This window comes from Oscarella lobularis, chromosome 2 (assembly GCF_947507565.1).
Source record: "Oscarella lobularis chromosome 2, ooOscLobu1.1, whole genome shotgun sequence".
NCBI classification, from domain to species: Eukaryota; Metazoa; Porifera; class Homoscleromorpha; order Homosclerophorida; family Oscarellidae; genus Oscarella; species Oscarella lobularis.
Genome location: NC_089176.1, coordinates 1,130,207 through 1,144,530, shown reverse-complemented (window position 1 = coordinate 1,144,530; position 14,324 = coordinate 1,130,207). Strand labels below are relative to the sequence as shown.

Here is a 14,324-nt window from a genome sequence, read left to right as displayed (position 1 = left end):
CTGTACACCAATTTTTTACATGTCAAACGTCTTTTTCTACTGTCTTTTTTCTTCTCATCGGCAATAAATACATCGAAGTAAGCAAAGACGCGGTGAGGGATCTTCGAACTTCTACTCGATTTCGTGTAGAGGAATTGGAATTACAGTCAGTGGACGATCTTTGCCTCAAAGAGGGATCAAAATCGTGACTCCTTTTCTGAACTCTTTCAGACAAGAGATTCAGCGAATCTAAAGTTTGATAGTCGCCAACTGCCTGAGGCTGGCGCGCTAAAGCGCTGAGACACCCTGCAAATCCCCACTTGCATTTCCTCAACGTGAAGTCAAGACTAGTCCGTTTAGTGAAGTCCTGACTTATTACCAGTTGAACTATTGCCGGAATTTCCACTTCCTGAGATGTAAGCAGTTCAGCGTGATAACGACACTCGTCAATCTTGCTTTGAAAGTCGTGTGTCTTTTTGGATGGCAAAGGAATGGACAGATAGGCTAAGCCCTCCAATTTCCACAGGTCTCTGTCGAATGCACTGCTTTCATCGCAGCATTGAACCGCTTTTCTGAAGTAACGACAAGCTGTGTCAATGTTTTCCGCAGCTCGTTTGCCCACGCTGCTGCAAACACCATACCAAAAGTGAATCTTGCCTAAAGCCATAGGAGCAAGAACCAGAAGAGGATGGTCATTGGTTAGCCTTTCTACTTCGTCTAGAGCCGTCTGAAGGTGAGTAAGCGCGTTAGAATCGTAGAGAGTCTTTTCTTTGCCGGTGGCTGAAGCACATGCTTCAGCAATGCCAAGATGATATGACGTGACGGCCAACGAAAGACGGTCGCAGCCAAACCCTGTCTGGACTCTCAGAACGCGCGAAAACAACTCGCTGCTTCGACTGAAATCCTTCACGCGAAAGTGACATCGAGCCATTTGCAGTTGGATAGTGCAAACGAAGGGGTGCTCTGGCACTTTGACGCCAATGGAAGATGCGTACACGTCAATTCCTTTTGCATAATACGATAAAGCCATGGATGGCTTATTAAGGTCTTCTGCCACGTTTCCAAAGGTGCTATATGCAGACGCGGCCATCAGTGGAGACGTCCTTAGCACATCTTGGTTCTTCTCACATACAGAAGTTATGAGACGAAGAGATCTATGAGGGTCGTTGTCGCAAAGGCACAACTGCGCTTCGGCAATCAATCGCTCGACGCAAAGAAGACGATCGTCGTCTAAATCGCGTGCCTTGACCTCCTTCATCAATGACTTTGCCTTCTCCAGATCGCAATTATGATCATCCAGCACGGCATTTATTTCTCTGATCTTTAGCCATACGTAAGTCCTCCAGAGACCTCTTAATCGGGCAGACGAGGCGCATGATTCGAAAAATTCAGCTCTAGCAGACGAAGACATGACTACTTTGAGAAGGAGCTCCGAACTGATAGCAAACTCGATGCAGACGTCTGCTAATTCCTCGTCAAACACGAATTTTCGAAACTGTTCAAAATTTGCTTCTACACTTTGAAACAGAGATAATGCTCTTTTGGGCTCTTTTGCATAAATCGCCGACGCCTTGCAAAATTGCGCGCCAAAGTGCTTTGCAAATCGAACTCGAGCCGCTTGGTAGTCGACCGGGTTCTCGTGTTTGCACTTGGCTTTGAGAAAGCTGTGAACGATACTCTGCAGACTGAACCATCCTTTGCCGATTTTTTGCCGTAAACTTCTCAGCTCCAGCTGCACCATCAGATCCAGCACAACCGATTCTTCCATTCCCAGCACGATAGCTGCCTCTTCTGTTGAAAACCAATTACTGAATAGAGTCAGGCACATGGTCTGGTTCTGCTCTTCCACGGTGAGGGAATCAAACACCGTTTGAATGCAGGCAGTCACGTTTCTCCGGGCGTCATCTGCTAAAGGCATTTTTCTGGCCATAGTTTCAAGAACGTCAGAGTCAGCTGAACGCTTAGATAGCAGTTCTAACCATTCGATTAGAGTGCGCGATTGCAGGGCGAGAGTGGCGACCACGATTTTGATGACAATAGGCATGCCACTGCACAGGTTTGCAAACTTCTTTGCTAGCTCCTCAGTCAGTCCTCTGTCCGCGGGACAAAGAGACACGAGCACTTCGCACGTTGAAGACGCGTCAAGCGGCTCCAAATCCACAGACTGCACGGAAACGTGAAGATCTGTGATCTGCGTGCACGACGTTGTCACGACTCGAAAGGCGGGCACGATGGCGCGAAGAAGACTTTGAAACTGCTCTCGATTGCTGCGAATGACGCTGTCGCAGTGATTAAGGAGAAGAAGAAAAAGAGGAGTCGCGGTGTCAGCGGTATCGGCGGCCATTTTTTCAGCATATTTTCGCAGTTGCTCAAATTCTTGCCCTTCATTCAGCGTGAAACGCATCGCTTCGAGAATGACGGCGGCGCACTCGTTCTGCGTGTCGCACTTGGCAACGTCAGCGTAGATTACCTTCCAGTCCTTTCCTGTCGGATGCACCACTGGCATCGTCCAGCCAGATTCGCCGCGCACCAATTCGCCCTCTTGCAGACTGTGTCCGAGAGCAATGGCCAGTGCTCCTTTACCGATTCCTGCCACACCTGTGATGGAGATGACGCGACAAACGGAGTCGGAGTCGTTGAGACACTTTATAAGATCGAGAACAATGCGCTGCCGTCCGCCAAAGCCATTTGGAAAAACTGGCAACGTTTGGTGCAGCTTTCCGCTTAGCGATGCCCCCACGCCGTTCTTTGCTTTCGGTATCGATGACTCTTCTATATCGAGACAGGTCAGCAGATGCGTACAAACTCGTTCGTTCTACAATACGCTTACCACATGCAGTACGTTTCACGTCGAGTATACTTGCAGCCAGCGGACGAACAGCATTTCGAAACGCCATCACAGACTTGTAGGAGGTTAAGAAGCATTGTTTCTCTTTCACCATTTCGACTGTGACGTCCAAAAAGACAGTCAAGATCTTTTTCTCACATCTTAGCGCCGCTCCGATTAGGACATCGGTAGGAGCTCTAGAGGAGGACGCATTGAGAAGCGTTTCGCTGACGATGATGATAATCCATTTCGCTCGTCGAAACGCCTCCGTCGACGCGGAGTGTTCGATTTCACCCCAACAGGTCGATTCTTTGTGGTAGAAAATCGAGCAATAGCCATCTCGATGGACTTCGTCGTAGAGTTGCGAAGCGAAGGCCTCGTCCGCTTCATGAGCGACAAGGAAAAAGTCCAATGGATCTTTCTCAGCAAGCCCTGTCACGTAAGACATAGTTAGGGTCTAATCTACAGCAGCACATTCAGTACCTTGCGCTTTGCTCATGACGCTTGTTTTTCTGTGAGACCGGTGGTTGGATCACGGTTGGATCTCGTGATCCGTCTCATGACTAGGTCGGTCGGGGACTCGAAAGAAGTTCCCCTCTACCCAGTCCACGGAAGAAGCGATGAAGTAGGTGGCACAGCAGCTCACAGCAGCTAGCTTTTATTTCATCTGTCCGGGCTCTGGCGAAAGTCCCGACAGCAACTGCAGTCTACGCGGTCTACAATTGTAGGTGTACATGTTTTTATTTTTACCATATTGTGATGGTTCTGGAGAGGATTTCAGCGGCGCGTTGATTCGCAAATTTGAACTTACGTAAACTCAAAATAAACAAAAAACAGCATCAAAAAATTAGCTCTATCACTCAACTGAGAAATGATCCAGTCAGCTGTCTTCCTCATCACTAATAAGACACCCATCATCGTCATCGTCATCTGATCCGTCGTCTTCGTCGTCGTCATCGTCGTCGTGATGATGGTGATGGTGCTCGTCATGGAAATACTTCATTAGTCCTTGCTCGTGCAGAATAAAGAGATGCATGGGCGAGTGCACGTGCCGATCATCTTCCACCACTCCAACCCGATCAGCGTACTCGTTGCAACGCAGCTTGAGCACATCCAAAGCAGCCCCAAAATCGTCCCTCATCTCGTCAGGAATCGAGACGCCAAACACCGTGTCCAAGCTCCCCTCCCTTTTCAGCATGGGACAATAGACCTGAGGCTTAGCATTCGCCAAGCACGCAATACGCCAAACACCGAATAGCCGAATCGCCGCCGTGTGCTGACAACGAACCAACTCGACGAGCGGCTCGAGCGACTTAAACGAAATCGATCGCTTCGAGTTCGGCTTCAGCGACGCCGAACGCAACATTTTCACCATGGCAGCGAGCATGTCCGAGCGAGACGGAACGCCGTCGCCAAGCGACTCCCAGGTGTCGTCGAGAGAGAGCATGCAGAGCAGTCGCGAGGCGGTGAACTGAACAGTGCCGCCTCGATCCGGAATTCGCAACGCCGTCTCGATAAGCCGAATCATATCGGGAACGCGGAGTGCGGAACGAAATTCGGCGAATTCGGCCGCGTTGCCGACGGCGCCGATTACGCACATAACCGCTTCGGTGTGTTCGGAGAACTGGACGCCGAAGCGGAGAAGGATTGCGACGCGATTGATCAGAGCGGCGCACGACTCGCGCACGCCGTCGCACATGTTCCAGAGGACGACGAGAAACTGACCGGCCATTTCGGCGTAGGACGACGAGTCGGTGAACTCTTGGAGACGGCTGAAGACAAAGTCAAATAAATGCGAGGAGCGCGTCAGAAAGATTTTCTGTTCGTCGGAGAGATTGAGAATGAGAAGATTGAGCAATTGGACGGCATCAAAACGGGAGTGAACGCTCCACCCGTCGGTCGAATGAGGATCGATGACGGAGAGGAGACAGTCGACTAAACCGGCAAACGAACGACAACTCATCATGCCGCTCTGTATGGCCATAAAGGGCGCTTTGAGTAGAACCGACCCTATTACACCGCGGCGGGGTTGACGTTGATAGGCGGCAATGAGAAGGTCGACGAGTCTCAGAGCGAGAAGCTTCGGAGTCGACTTCGTACCGGCAAAAGCGGCTGACGCGTAAAGAACGATGTCGGTTTCGACGTCGGAGATCAGTTCGTTGTCTTCGGTAGCCAATTGAACCACGTGAATCAGAAGCGAAAGAGCTTCGGCGATAGCCAAGTCGTCGGGATGCTTTCCGCAAGTCAATTGTCGATAATGCTGCAGCACACCGGGGAGAACCGAAAAGGGACGACGCCATAGTTCGGAATAGAGCATGGTCGAGTGAGCCGGATGCGAGCCAAGAGCAACGACGGGAATATCGCGACGTAGCAAAGCGACGAGATCCGGATCCGGATTGAAAGAAGACGACGACGACGACGACGAGTCTTCAAGAGCGCCGAGAAAGGAGAGACGCTTCAGGAGGCCGTGCGATTCGAGACGGGCAACGAGATAGAAGAGCGACGATGCAACGGACGAAAACGATACGTTGAGGTGCGTGAGACTTTTCGCCGAACTGATAGTCCCTTCGAAGACGGCTTCTAGCACGTTTCCCTGAGCTAAGCACGAGTAGTCCAAATGAGTCAACTGGGTCAGAGCAGAGAAACATTCGACTGCGACGTCTTTGGCACGAGTCGCCGCACCCTCGTTCTGCTCCTCGATTTTAATACCGCAGAGTCCAATGTACTTCAAACTGGTCAGCCGCTTGATGGCAACGAGACTCGGCACGAGATCAGCCTTCGTCTGCGATATGTCCAAGTACTGGAGACGACTCAGTTTGGTGCACAGAAACTCCACGTCCGACGTCGTCATACTCGTAAAGCTCGCATCCAAGTGCTGCAAATTTGTGCAGACGCTAAACAATTTCTCGAAATCAATTCCCTTCTTTATGCCAGCAATTTTCAACGTTCTCAGCGTCTCCGCCGACGGGCGCACGTAGTCGACGAAGTCGACGTCGTCGGCGACGCGAACGCAATAGGAGACGTCGAGTTCGACGAGACCCGGGCGTAGCGCGTCAATGCCGCGCGTTGCCAGGCTACCGAAAGTGACGTTCGAACCGCAAAGGGGCAGTGTCGTCACGCTGCTGCTGCTGCCTCCGCATTGCGAAAGCAGAAGAGAGGCGAGGTCGGAAGTCGATTGCTTGTTGTCGGCGAGATATGCGAGCATTCGATCGACGACGCGCACGGGAAGGAGGCCCGCGTTCTTGCCGTCGCTTGAAAGTAGGGAAACGATGAGAGGCGGAGGCGGTGACTGCGCAATGGAGGCACCGTGATCGCAAAGGAGAAAGAGGGCCTCTTCAAAGAGACTGCGCGGCGTTCTTCGATTGGACGTCATCGTCCGCTTTGTTTAGGCTCGATGAACGTGGCTGTGAGCGATCAATGAAAAGGAAACTCTCACAATGACAGCAGTGGTCGATGGCGAAAACCCGATATTACGCGCACGCGTGGGTCTAACGTGACGTGACGGAAACCGCTGACGTGGCATCGAAAGCGCGAGTCCGAAGGCGAAGCTTCCAGAATGTACATAAATAAATATATGATCAGTAATTAATTAATCAATCAATTATGTTGCCAGCTAACTGAATGTCCATTCACTTCAATGTCCAGAATAGGTTGCCTTGCACGTAAGCTGGGCGCTGGATTACTACTGCTCAGTCTCAACGGTTTTGGCACAGTGTGTGCAGCACCGCTCAGGCTTACCACAGGTGCACGCTTCCTATGATCATTTCTTCTCATGACAACGTCTCTTCTAACATCTTGACCAAAAGGAGACGAAGAGAGTGTAGTTCTACCAAATGAATTTCCCACCAATCTACACAGGAAGAACCTACACGAGACTTTGAACAATACCCTGGTCAACTTACTGCAAGCCTGCACTACTGCCAACCAAATGCTTTGAATTTGTCAGAGGAGGCAACGCTGTATCTTTTCTACTACAACACCAGTGAATAAAAGTTGGCCTATAGATTCTGATACCTACGTCTGCTTAGGCTTTAATTTTCGTGCATATATGACAGCTGGAACAGCTTGGCCGTCGACTGGACACGTCCCTCTGTCCTGAGTCAGCCATCGATCAATGCAACGCTGGTGAAACTGAAGCACAATAGAAACATTAGAACGAGAGCGAGTCAGACGAGCAAACCTCACCCTGTGTCTGCATGGCAGTATCCGCACGTACTGCAGCAAGTTGAACGACTGAAGACACACCGAACAATGAACACCAGGAGATAAGAGAGCACTGCCCCTCTTAATTCTCTCCACAGGAAACGACTTCACAACGTGTGGAGGCAAACATCCTGTACCATCGCTTAGAGAACTAAAAGATAATGATTAGAAAGACAAGCGGCATGCAAACTCCCTTCAAACACACTCATCGAGTTGAAGTAAGACGTCATAGTCCTCAGTGGTTAGTTCCCTAGTCTGGAGGTCCGTTAGAACGGCTGCGGGCAGCGCTTGACCGGAACTTCTCAACGCTGGCCGCCATCTATGCAAGGGCTTCTAAAGAAACGATACCAATTATACGTTATTGACGATACTGATATGCTTTCAAACGGTTTTGTATTCGAATGAGTGCTCCTCGTGAATTCGTCGCGCAAAGCAGGCGTGACAGAGATAAAGAGTACGGCACACGGAACATCTAAACGTTCCGTGTGAAGCGTGCAGTGTAATTGTACACTTATCCGAACCTATAGCACTTTCCAATAATGGGACTGACGTGGCAAGAATGGCAAGAAATGTGCAGGTGAACGTCATTTCTTTCCGTGGCTAATGATTTCCTTGAAGTTGTCGATCTGTGAAACTCGTTTCTTAATATCTAGCAAACGAGAAAAAAGAGTCTTACAGTCAACGTAGAGGAAACGTGGTAGTCTATGCATGCCTCTAGTGGTCCAAAGTCTTCTCTACAGAGGGGACATCGTATGATCAATTCCCCAGTTGACTTCTGATGATCTGCCCACACTTTCATGCATTTGATATGAACGCTTTTTCCACATCCACGTCTAATAGAAAGAAAAAATTACTTTTGAATTCTTAGCTCTCTTGTATTTCCTTTTCTCACTTGCAGTATGTGATTGGTTCTGACGACTCGAGTAGTTCGTCTTGACATATGGGACACACGTCGTTTCCGGTCAATTCCTTTTGCTTCACTTCATCTCCTCCCGCATCATCCTGGACTCTTTCTTCGACAGCAGGTCGTTTGGCCATTCTCAAATTTCGTCCATATACTAATTCGTTAATTTCTCGCTCGACCATGCAACGCTGATAAACAACTATAAAGACAAGACGCTCTACTTTTAACTGATTTTATTTAATCTAATTAATTCCTACGAGGATTTTCTTTTGGCATGCGAAATTTCTTCAAAATAACCCTAGAAACCGATTCAGTCGCAAGTAACAACATATCAAACGCTTACCACAAGATGTGAATGCATAATTCTCTTTCCTGGATAAACGTCGAGCATGTGCACGAATGAGGGTCGCCCAAATAGACCTACGACGTATTTTATAAGAAAGAGTGCCGAGATGCATGCATCGCAAGTCTGCCTTGTGCTTTCTCTCGCACTGCTCTTCCTTCAGGATGAAACCAGTCGGTCCCTTTTGGTGGACGAGGTAGATTCGCTTCGAAAGAGCCTGTTCGATTCGATCGGCGACGACATCGGGAGAGAGACGTCGCCACGGATAACGACGCGACATCGCACGACAATCGGTTGTGTCGTTGCTTAGGAAAACGTTTGAAGGCGGGGTTCGTCAATAGAAATGCGCACGCGCAGACATTTTAAAAAACGGTGTATATTCAACAATGACTCACATTAGATTAACTACGCAAATCGAGAGTCAATCAAGTGTTTTCTAGGATTTGGTGGGTCTTTGCCCCACCCACTGTCAATGACAATTCCGTACTTTGCCACATCCACGCAGCCCCCTTCAACCTTTGCTAAAAATGATGAAACCATGCTCTCGTACACGAGCACATAATGCCATGCGGGCCTCTTTTTATCAGTTCCTCGAACTATATAGGTACGTGCCTTAATACGTTCCACCCATTTCCACCATGGTCTAGCTTTGCATTTTGCTATGTCATCGACGTCCATAAGACAGGTCAAGATACTAAAATCTTTTATAAGAGGAATTTGTCCCTCAATGGAAGTACATCCAAACCCAAGTATATTATCCTGTCCAAGTCGAACACCGTGAGTGGCAAACCAGCCAGCCCGAGCCACTTGATATGATCTGCATGAAGCAAAAACCTTGATCAAATAGTTTTTCTCTCGTAGCTTGTGTCCACAAGCCGGTATTCCCTCCTTATCCAAGGCGCAAGCAAACTCAAGTACCCAATTACCCGAATATGGACAGTCAGAAACAATTGTTAGAATTTTTTGCTGAAAAGACCGAAGATAGATTTGAAAAATGTCTGAAAAATCAATGGGACTTCCCAAGCCATGACACCACCAATTTCCAGTGAAGATCTCAGAAGCTCCACAATACCACAAAGTAGCTACGAACAATTAATTAATTAATTAATTAAACCCCTAAATGAAGTCTAACCTCCTGGTTTTGTGCATTGTTTTAGGAAAATCTCTATTTCCTCTAAAAGATAATTCTTATCCCTTTGAAACCGTTCTTTGTGCAGTTCGATCACGTTATGCCGACAGCGAGCCCGATGAAAATCGCCTTCGAATTTGTGCAAGATGGTGCGAAGTTCGTACTCGTGAACGTCTTCGCTCGAAACGCCGTCCCACGGCTTGCGACCGACTATCGAGTATCGCGACGTCATGGGTGCGTCCGGTGACGTGATTAGCAGGCAGTCTTGATCGTAGCCGTGCACGCCGCCGTGCGGATGGCGCAAGTACGGCAAGCCGTCATTCGTCATTCTGACTGGGGACTGGGAGTGGTGAGCGGAGTGGTCACCTATTATTATACGGGGAGCTGAAGGTTAATTGTATCCCTGATTGTATTACCCGTGGTTTCACGACGTCATATCTTTTGATGATGCTCAGTTATTGATTGACAAAAAGGCGAGAAAACAGAAATTCGTTTGAGGCTAAGTTTTGAAGTCTAGCTTTTTCGTCGTCACGTTTCCGCTTTTCATATCCACTGCTGCCATCATATTGGCTGATAGCCTTCCTTCTTCTGATCTGACATTAGTAGATAGAGAATTTGATTGGCGTGATCTAGAACACTGACGCCCGCTCCTGCCAACGTAAGATTATTTGGAAGATATGGATATGGTTCTGGTGGTGTCTTCTGATCCAACAAGATTTACTTGGGTCAAACTCAATAATTAGATAAAAATGGCACTAACTAAATCGACAGTCAATAAGGTGTCGTATAGGATTTGGCGGCTCCGTACCCCATCCACTTTCAAGTACAATGCCATATTGTGCTACGTCCAAAGAGCCCCCTTGCGTTTTGCATAAAAATGACGAGAGCCTGCTCTTATATACAAGCACATAATGCCATGCAGGCCTTTGTTTGTGCTTATCACTTCCTCGAACTAGATAGAGATGCGATGATGATTGTTGGACACGTTCTTCCCATTTCCATGACGGTGTAGCCTTGCATTTCGCTACATCATCAACGTCCATGAGACAGGTCAACATACTGAAATCTATTGAAATAGGACGTTGTCCTTCAAGGAAATTGCACCCAAAGCCAAGGACGCCGTCATCTCCATTTCGAACGCCGTGAGTGGCAAACCAGCCGGCTCGGGCCACTTGATTCGCTCTGCACGAAGCAAAAACCTTGATCAAATAGTTTTTCTCACGCACCTTGTGCCCACAAGCCGGTATGCCCTCCTTGTCCAAGAAGCGAGCGCAGTCGAACACCCAATTACCCGAATAGGAACAGTCAGGAACAATTGTCAAAATTTTCGGCCGAAAAGATCGCATGTAGATTTGACTTATGTCAGAAAAGTCGATGGGACTTTCAAAACCATGACACCACCAATTTCCAGTGAACATTTCAGAAGCTCCACAATACCACAAAGTTGCTAGACGACAAAATAAGCAACAAATTAGTCAAGTCAATATCTCATTAGGTCTAACCTCCTGGTTTGCTGCATTGTTTTAGAAAAGTCTCTATTTCCTCTAATAGGCAATTTTTGTCCCTTTGAAACCGTTCCTTGTGCAGTTCGATGACATGATGCCGACAGCGCGTCCGATGAGGATCGCCTTCGAATTTGTGTGAAATTGTACGAAGTTCGTATTCGTGAACGTCGTTGTCGTCCGAAATGCCGTCCCACGGCTTACGACCGACTATCGAGTATCGCGACGTCGTGAGCGCGTCCGGTGACGTAATTAGCAAACAGTCTTGATCGTAGCCGTGCACGCCGCCGTGCGGACGGCGCAAGTACGGCAAGCCGTCATTCGTCATTCTGATTGGGGGTGTGGTGTCACCAAACTGTACGGGGAGCTGGAGGTTAATTAAATTACACGCGGTTTCTTGACCTCATATCTTTTTATTGATTGACAAAAAGGCGGGAAAAGAGAAATTCGTTTGAGGCTAAGTAAGTGAACGATTTGATGTCTAGCTTTTTCGTCGTCACGTTTCCACTTTTCATATCCACTGCTGCCATCATATTGGGTAAGGGCGGCAGATAGCCTTCCTTCTTTTGATCTGACATTAGTAGATAGAGAATTTGATTGACGTGATCTAGAACACTGACGCCCGCTCCTGCCAACGTAAGATTACTTGGAAGATAGTGAAGGACTTTTTCCGGTGGTTCTGGTGGTGTCTTCTGATCGGGGCCGACAAGATTTACTTGGGTCACGACAACAGGTAGAAACGAGCCGTCAGATAACTTTATCCCGTACATTTTTTCCCGTCCGGGATCATAGTGGAATCCCAGAACGTTAGCGAATCCCACAAAACAAATTGAACCGTTATCAACGTCAAATCCAATGATCTGACGATTATCGTTCAAGTACCAGAAGAGCCTTGACGAGTTCGTCTCAAGAGACGAACTGAAAAGACACGATGAACTCAGAGACGAGCTGTCAAGCAGCGGGAGTGCCTTAGAATACGTCAATTTACCTGTCGTCATATCAATAGTGAACCACTGACGTCCCATGGGCCAACCGTCTGATGCATTGCAGATACCTTCAATTCTCCCATTGCTTTCGTCGAAGGCAAGCGCACTGTACCATCGCGGCGGATCTTGACTCGAAACACCGATATCTCGCACCGACTTACCCGTTTCCATGTCAATCATTTTAAGCGACGATGAGCCAGTTAAAAGATACAAGGTTTCGTTTTGAAAGGAGGGCGCGGCAAAAGCGCAGAAGTCGGCGCCGTACTGAAGGGTGTCGTTCCAGACAAGACGAACGCTACCGTCGTCGACGTCAATTTCAAAAACGGACGAACGACGAGTGAACGCTATGGGAAAGGCGGGCGAGTGATCTTGAGCGAGAGCGTAGAGCTTCGTCGCTTCCACGGCGACGGCGAAAGCGAGAAAGAAAACAACACTGAGCATAGTTCATCTATATAGGTGGATCACCTGAGCAGCCTTGCCCCCACACACAAACGAGAGACGCTTCACCATGCACGTCTCCTATTTTACCTTGAGATGCGTTCAGCGCTGCCTGAAGCCGAGGCCGTGCCCACGTTACTCCGTGGAGGCTTTGATTAAATCTTTTAATTTAAACAAAACTGAATCAAAATGTGACGGATGAATATAAAAAAATTACAGTACAATGTATGAACAAGCGTTTGTGCGTATTGTGTCCCATCCTCCTACGGACCGGCATCGATGCTGGACTGCTGCTCCTGTTGTTGCTGTTGCTGTTGCTGTTGATGCCAAATCTCTTTCAGCAGATCGAGACTACTCGCAAACCGAGTTTGCTTTCGATGGGAATGCCCTTTCCACGCCGCTTGCACGCGTCTCCATCGCGTCTGGTGTTCGCGTAGCAGTTCACCTCGCTCAGGCAGCGCTTCCCCGTCGCTTTGAATAGTCGCCCAATCTAGTCGAGACGTCACCGGCAAATCAGCCGGCAACAACTCCCCGTCGTCGTCGTCGCCGTCACCACCCTGATAACCGCCTGGTGCCGGCAAATCCCAATACCGTTGACGCTTCTTCTCTTCCGCTTCAGCGACAGCCGCCGCAGCCAAAAGGGGCCCAACCGAACTATCCATGTCTATATCGGCTGTTGAAGAAAAGTCAATTTTTTGACTACTAATATCCACACCGCTGCGCAACGTGGACGACAAGAGAGGCGGCAACGGCGACGCGGTGTCGCCGCCGCCGCCGCCGCCGCCGCCGCCGTCGTCATTGTGCCTCTCATTCGGATTGTTTCGCATCCACGAATGACAAAGCCGATACATGGGCGTGCGCTCGTCGAATTGAGCCAAGTCTACGCTCCGATCGAATAGTTTCATAACGTGGGCGTGGCCTCCTACGTTCCCCCCCGCCGACGTCGACGTCGCCGCCGCCGCCGCCGCCGCTAATTTACCGATGGGCGTGTCTGGTCGCATTTCGCCGCCGCGACGACGTCGCTTGCGAGGCGATCGGCCGTGAAGCGTCGGCGCCTTTCGCGGCGACGCAGCGCGCGCGTCGACGACGAGCGATAGGTCTGATGTCGACGCCGACGCCGATGGCGTCGCTGCGGCAACGACGGAGACGTCGTCGTCCGCGTCGTTCGCGTCGGGAAGTGACGGCGTCTTCGGGTTCTCGACGAGATCGTCGAGAAGGGCGTCGAGACGCGTGCGAGCCGTCGAGGAGCGAGTTCGTCGGTCACGCTCGGCCATCGTGATTTACCGCGCGCTAAATCAAAAAATGCCAACGCGAAGGCGTCCCGGATAACTTTGCAGAAAAGCCAAAGAAACAGTAAACCGAAGAGAAAATGAAAATGATGTACAGTGGTGTGCAGCCAGAACAAAAACCCATAATAGAGCTCGTAGTTTCCTTACCGTGAGACTAAATCAAATTTTAGTAGAACAGGATTGGAAAATTCCCCCTCGCAAACAAGTATCTAAAAGTATCTTCTATTTTCAAAATACTTTATTGAGAGAAAGAAAGAGGGTTGGTTGTTGCACAGTACTACGCTATTGCCATGCAGCCCCCAACGTCTCGCGTCTCCTACGACGGTCATACGTAAATTCCAACCCATAGAAGCAGAAAGAGAACGCCGAAGCCGAGAAAGACGGAGGCGACGAGCGCGACGATCAGCTCTTTGTGAAGCACTTTCGTGTATTTGTTCGACGTCACTTCGTATACGAAGAACCAGGCCATGAAAAATAGCCCGAAGGTCAGAAGAACGACGGATAGAGTAGGATAGACGGCCGGATTTACCGGACTCGCGTAGCGAGACATCGAGGACAGGTCCTAAAGAGGCCCCGGTTAGCGCTGACGACTTCAAACGGTCGCTGTGCACTAGCAACGTGCACAGAAAGCCGATTTCGACGTCTGGCTTACCATAGTGCAGCGGAAAAGGCGAGAAAGAGTCGCTAACGATCACACTAATCCGGGGATGCGACGTCGTCGCTC

At 49.2% G+C, this 14,324-nt stretch overlaps 5 protein-coding genes across 7 annotated transcripts; all 5 read right to left on the bottom strand.

Moving 5' to 3' along the window:
- Position 1: 1 nt before the first annotated feature.
- LOC136183960 (uncharacterized) lies at positions 2 to 3,636 on the bottom strand. Of its 2 annotated transcripts, none has more exons than XM_065970777.1 (4): positions 3,557 to 3,636; positions 3,290 to 3,506; positions 2,810 to 3,238; positions 2 to 2,751 (listed from the first exon to the last, which is right to left on the bottom strand). In XM_065970777.1, the coding sequence occupies exons 2-4, from the start codon at positions 3,303 to 3,305 to the stop codon at positions 23 to 25; spliced, it is 3,174 nt and encodes a 1,057-aa protein (XP_065826849.1). In that variant the 5' UTR covers positions 3,306 to 3,506; positions 3,557 to 3,636; the 3' UTR covers positions 2 to 22. The 2 variants fall into 2 exon arrangements, with proteins under 2 accessions (XP_065826849.1, XP_065826848.1); XM_065970776.1 differs by having other exon boundaries at positions 3,290 to 3,522; positions 3,557 to 3,625.
- A 50-nt stretch (positions 3,637 to 3,686) lies between these two features.
- Positions 3,687 to 6,179, bottom strand: LOC136184103 (protein zyg-11 homolog). Its single transcript, XM_065970947.1, has one exon. It carries the CDS (start codon positions 6,177 to 6,179, stop codon positions 3,687 to 3,689), a length of 2,493 nt encoding a protein of 830 aa, XP_065827019.1.
- Positions 6,180 to 6,353: 174 nt separating this feature from the next.
- On the bottom strand, positions 6,354 to 8,568 carry LOC136183961 (E3 ubiquitin-protein ligase ZSWIM2-like). Of its 2 annotated transcripts, XM_065970779.1 has the most exons (13): positions 8,387 to 8,568; positions 8,257 to 8,333; positions 8,171 to 8,211; positions 7,902 to 8,112; positions 7,722 to 7,842; positions 7,531 to 7,658; positions 7,397 to 7,481; positions 7,215 to 7,342; positions 6,992 to 7,160; positions 6,825 to 6,937; positions 6,709 to 6,777; positions 6,545 to 6,656; positions 6,415 to 6,491 (listed from the first exon to the last, which is right to left on the bottom strand). In XM_065970779.1, the coding sequence occupies exons 1-13, from the start codon at positions 8,534 to 8,536 to the stop codon at positions 6,489 to 6,491; spliced, it is 1,407 nt and encodes a 468-aa protein (XP_065826851.1). In that variant the 5' UTR covers positions 8,537 to 8,568; the 3' UTR covers positions 6,415 to 6,488. The 2 variants fall into 2 exon arrangements, with proteins under 2 accessions (XP_065826850.1, XP_065826851.1); XM_065970778.1 differs by having other exon boundaries at positions 6,354 to 6,656.
- Positions 8,569 to 8,632: 64 nt separating this feature from the next.
- On the bottom strand, positions 8,633 to 11,223 carry LOC136184102 (uncharacterized). Its single transcript, XM_065970946.1, has 5 exons — positions 10,888 to 11,223; positions 10,142 to 10,832; positions 9,964 to 10,022; positions 9,389 to 9,769; positions 8,633 to 9,338 (listed from the first exon to the last, which is right to left on the bottom strand). Exons 1-5 carry the CDS (start codon positions 11,213 to 11,215, stop codon positions 8,662 to 8,664), a joined length of 2,136 nt encoding a protein of 711 aa, XP_065827018.1. The 5' UTR covers positions 11,216 to 11,223; the 3' UTR covers positions 8,633 to 8,661.
- A 1,248-nt stretch (positions 11,224 to 12,471) lies between these two features.
- On the bottom strand, positions 12,472 to 13,585 carry LOC136200160 (protein lin-37 homolog). Its single transcript, XM_065990503.1, has one exon. It carries the CDS (start codon positions 13,583 to 13,585, stop codon positions 12,575 to 12,577), a length of 1,011 nt encoding a protein of 336 aa, XP_065846575.1. The 3' UTR covers positions 12,472 to 12,574.
- Positions 13,586 to 14,324: the final 739 nt, after the last annotated feature.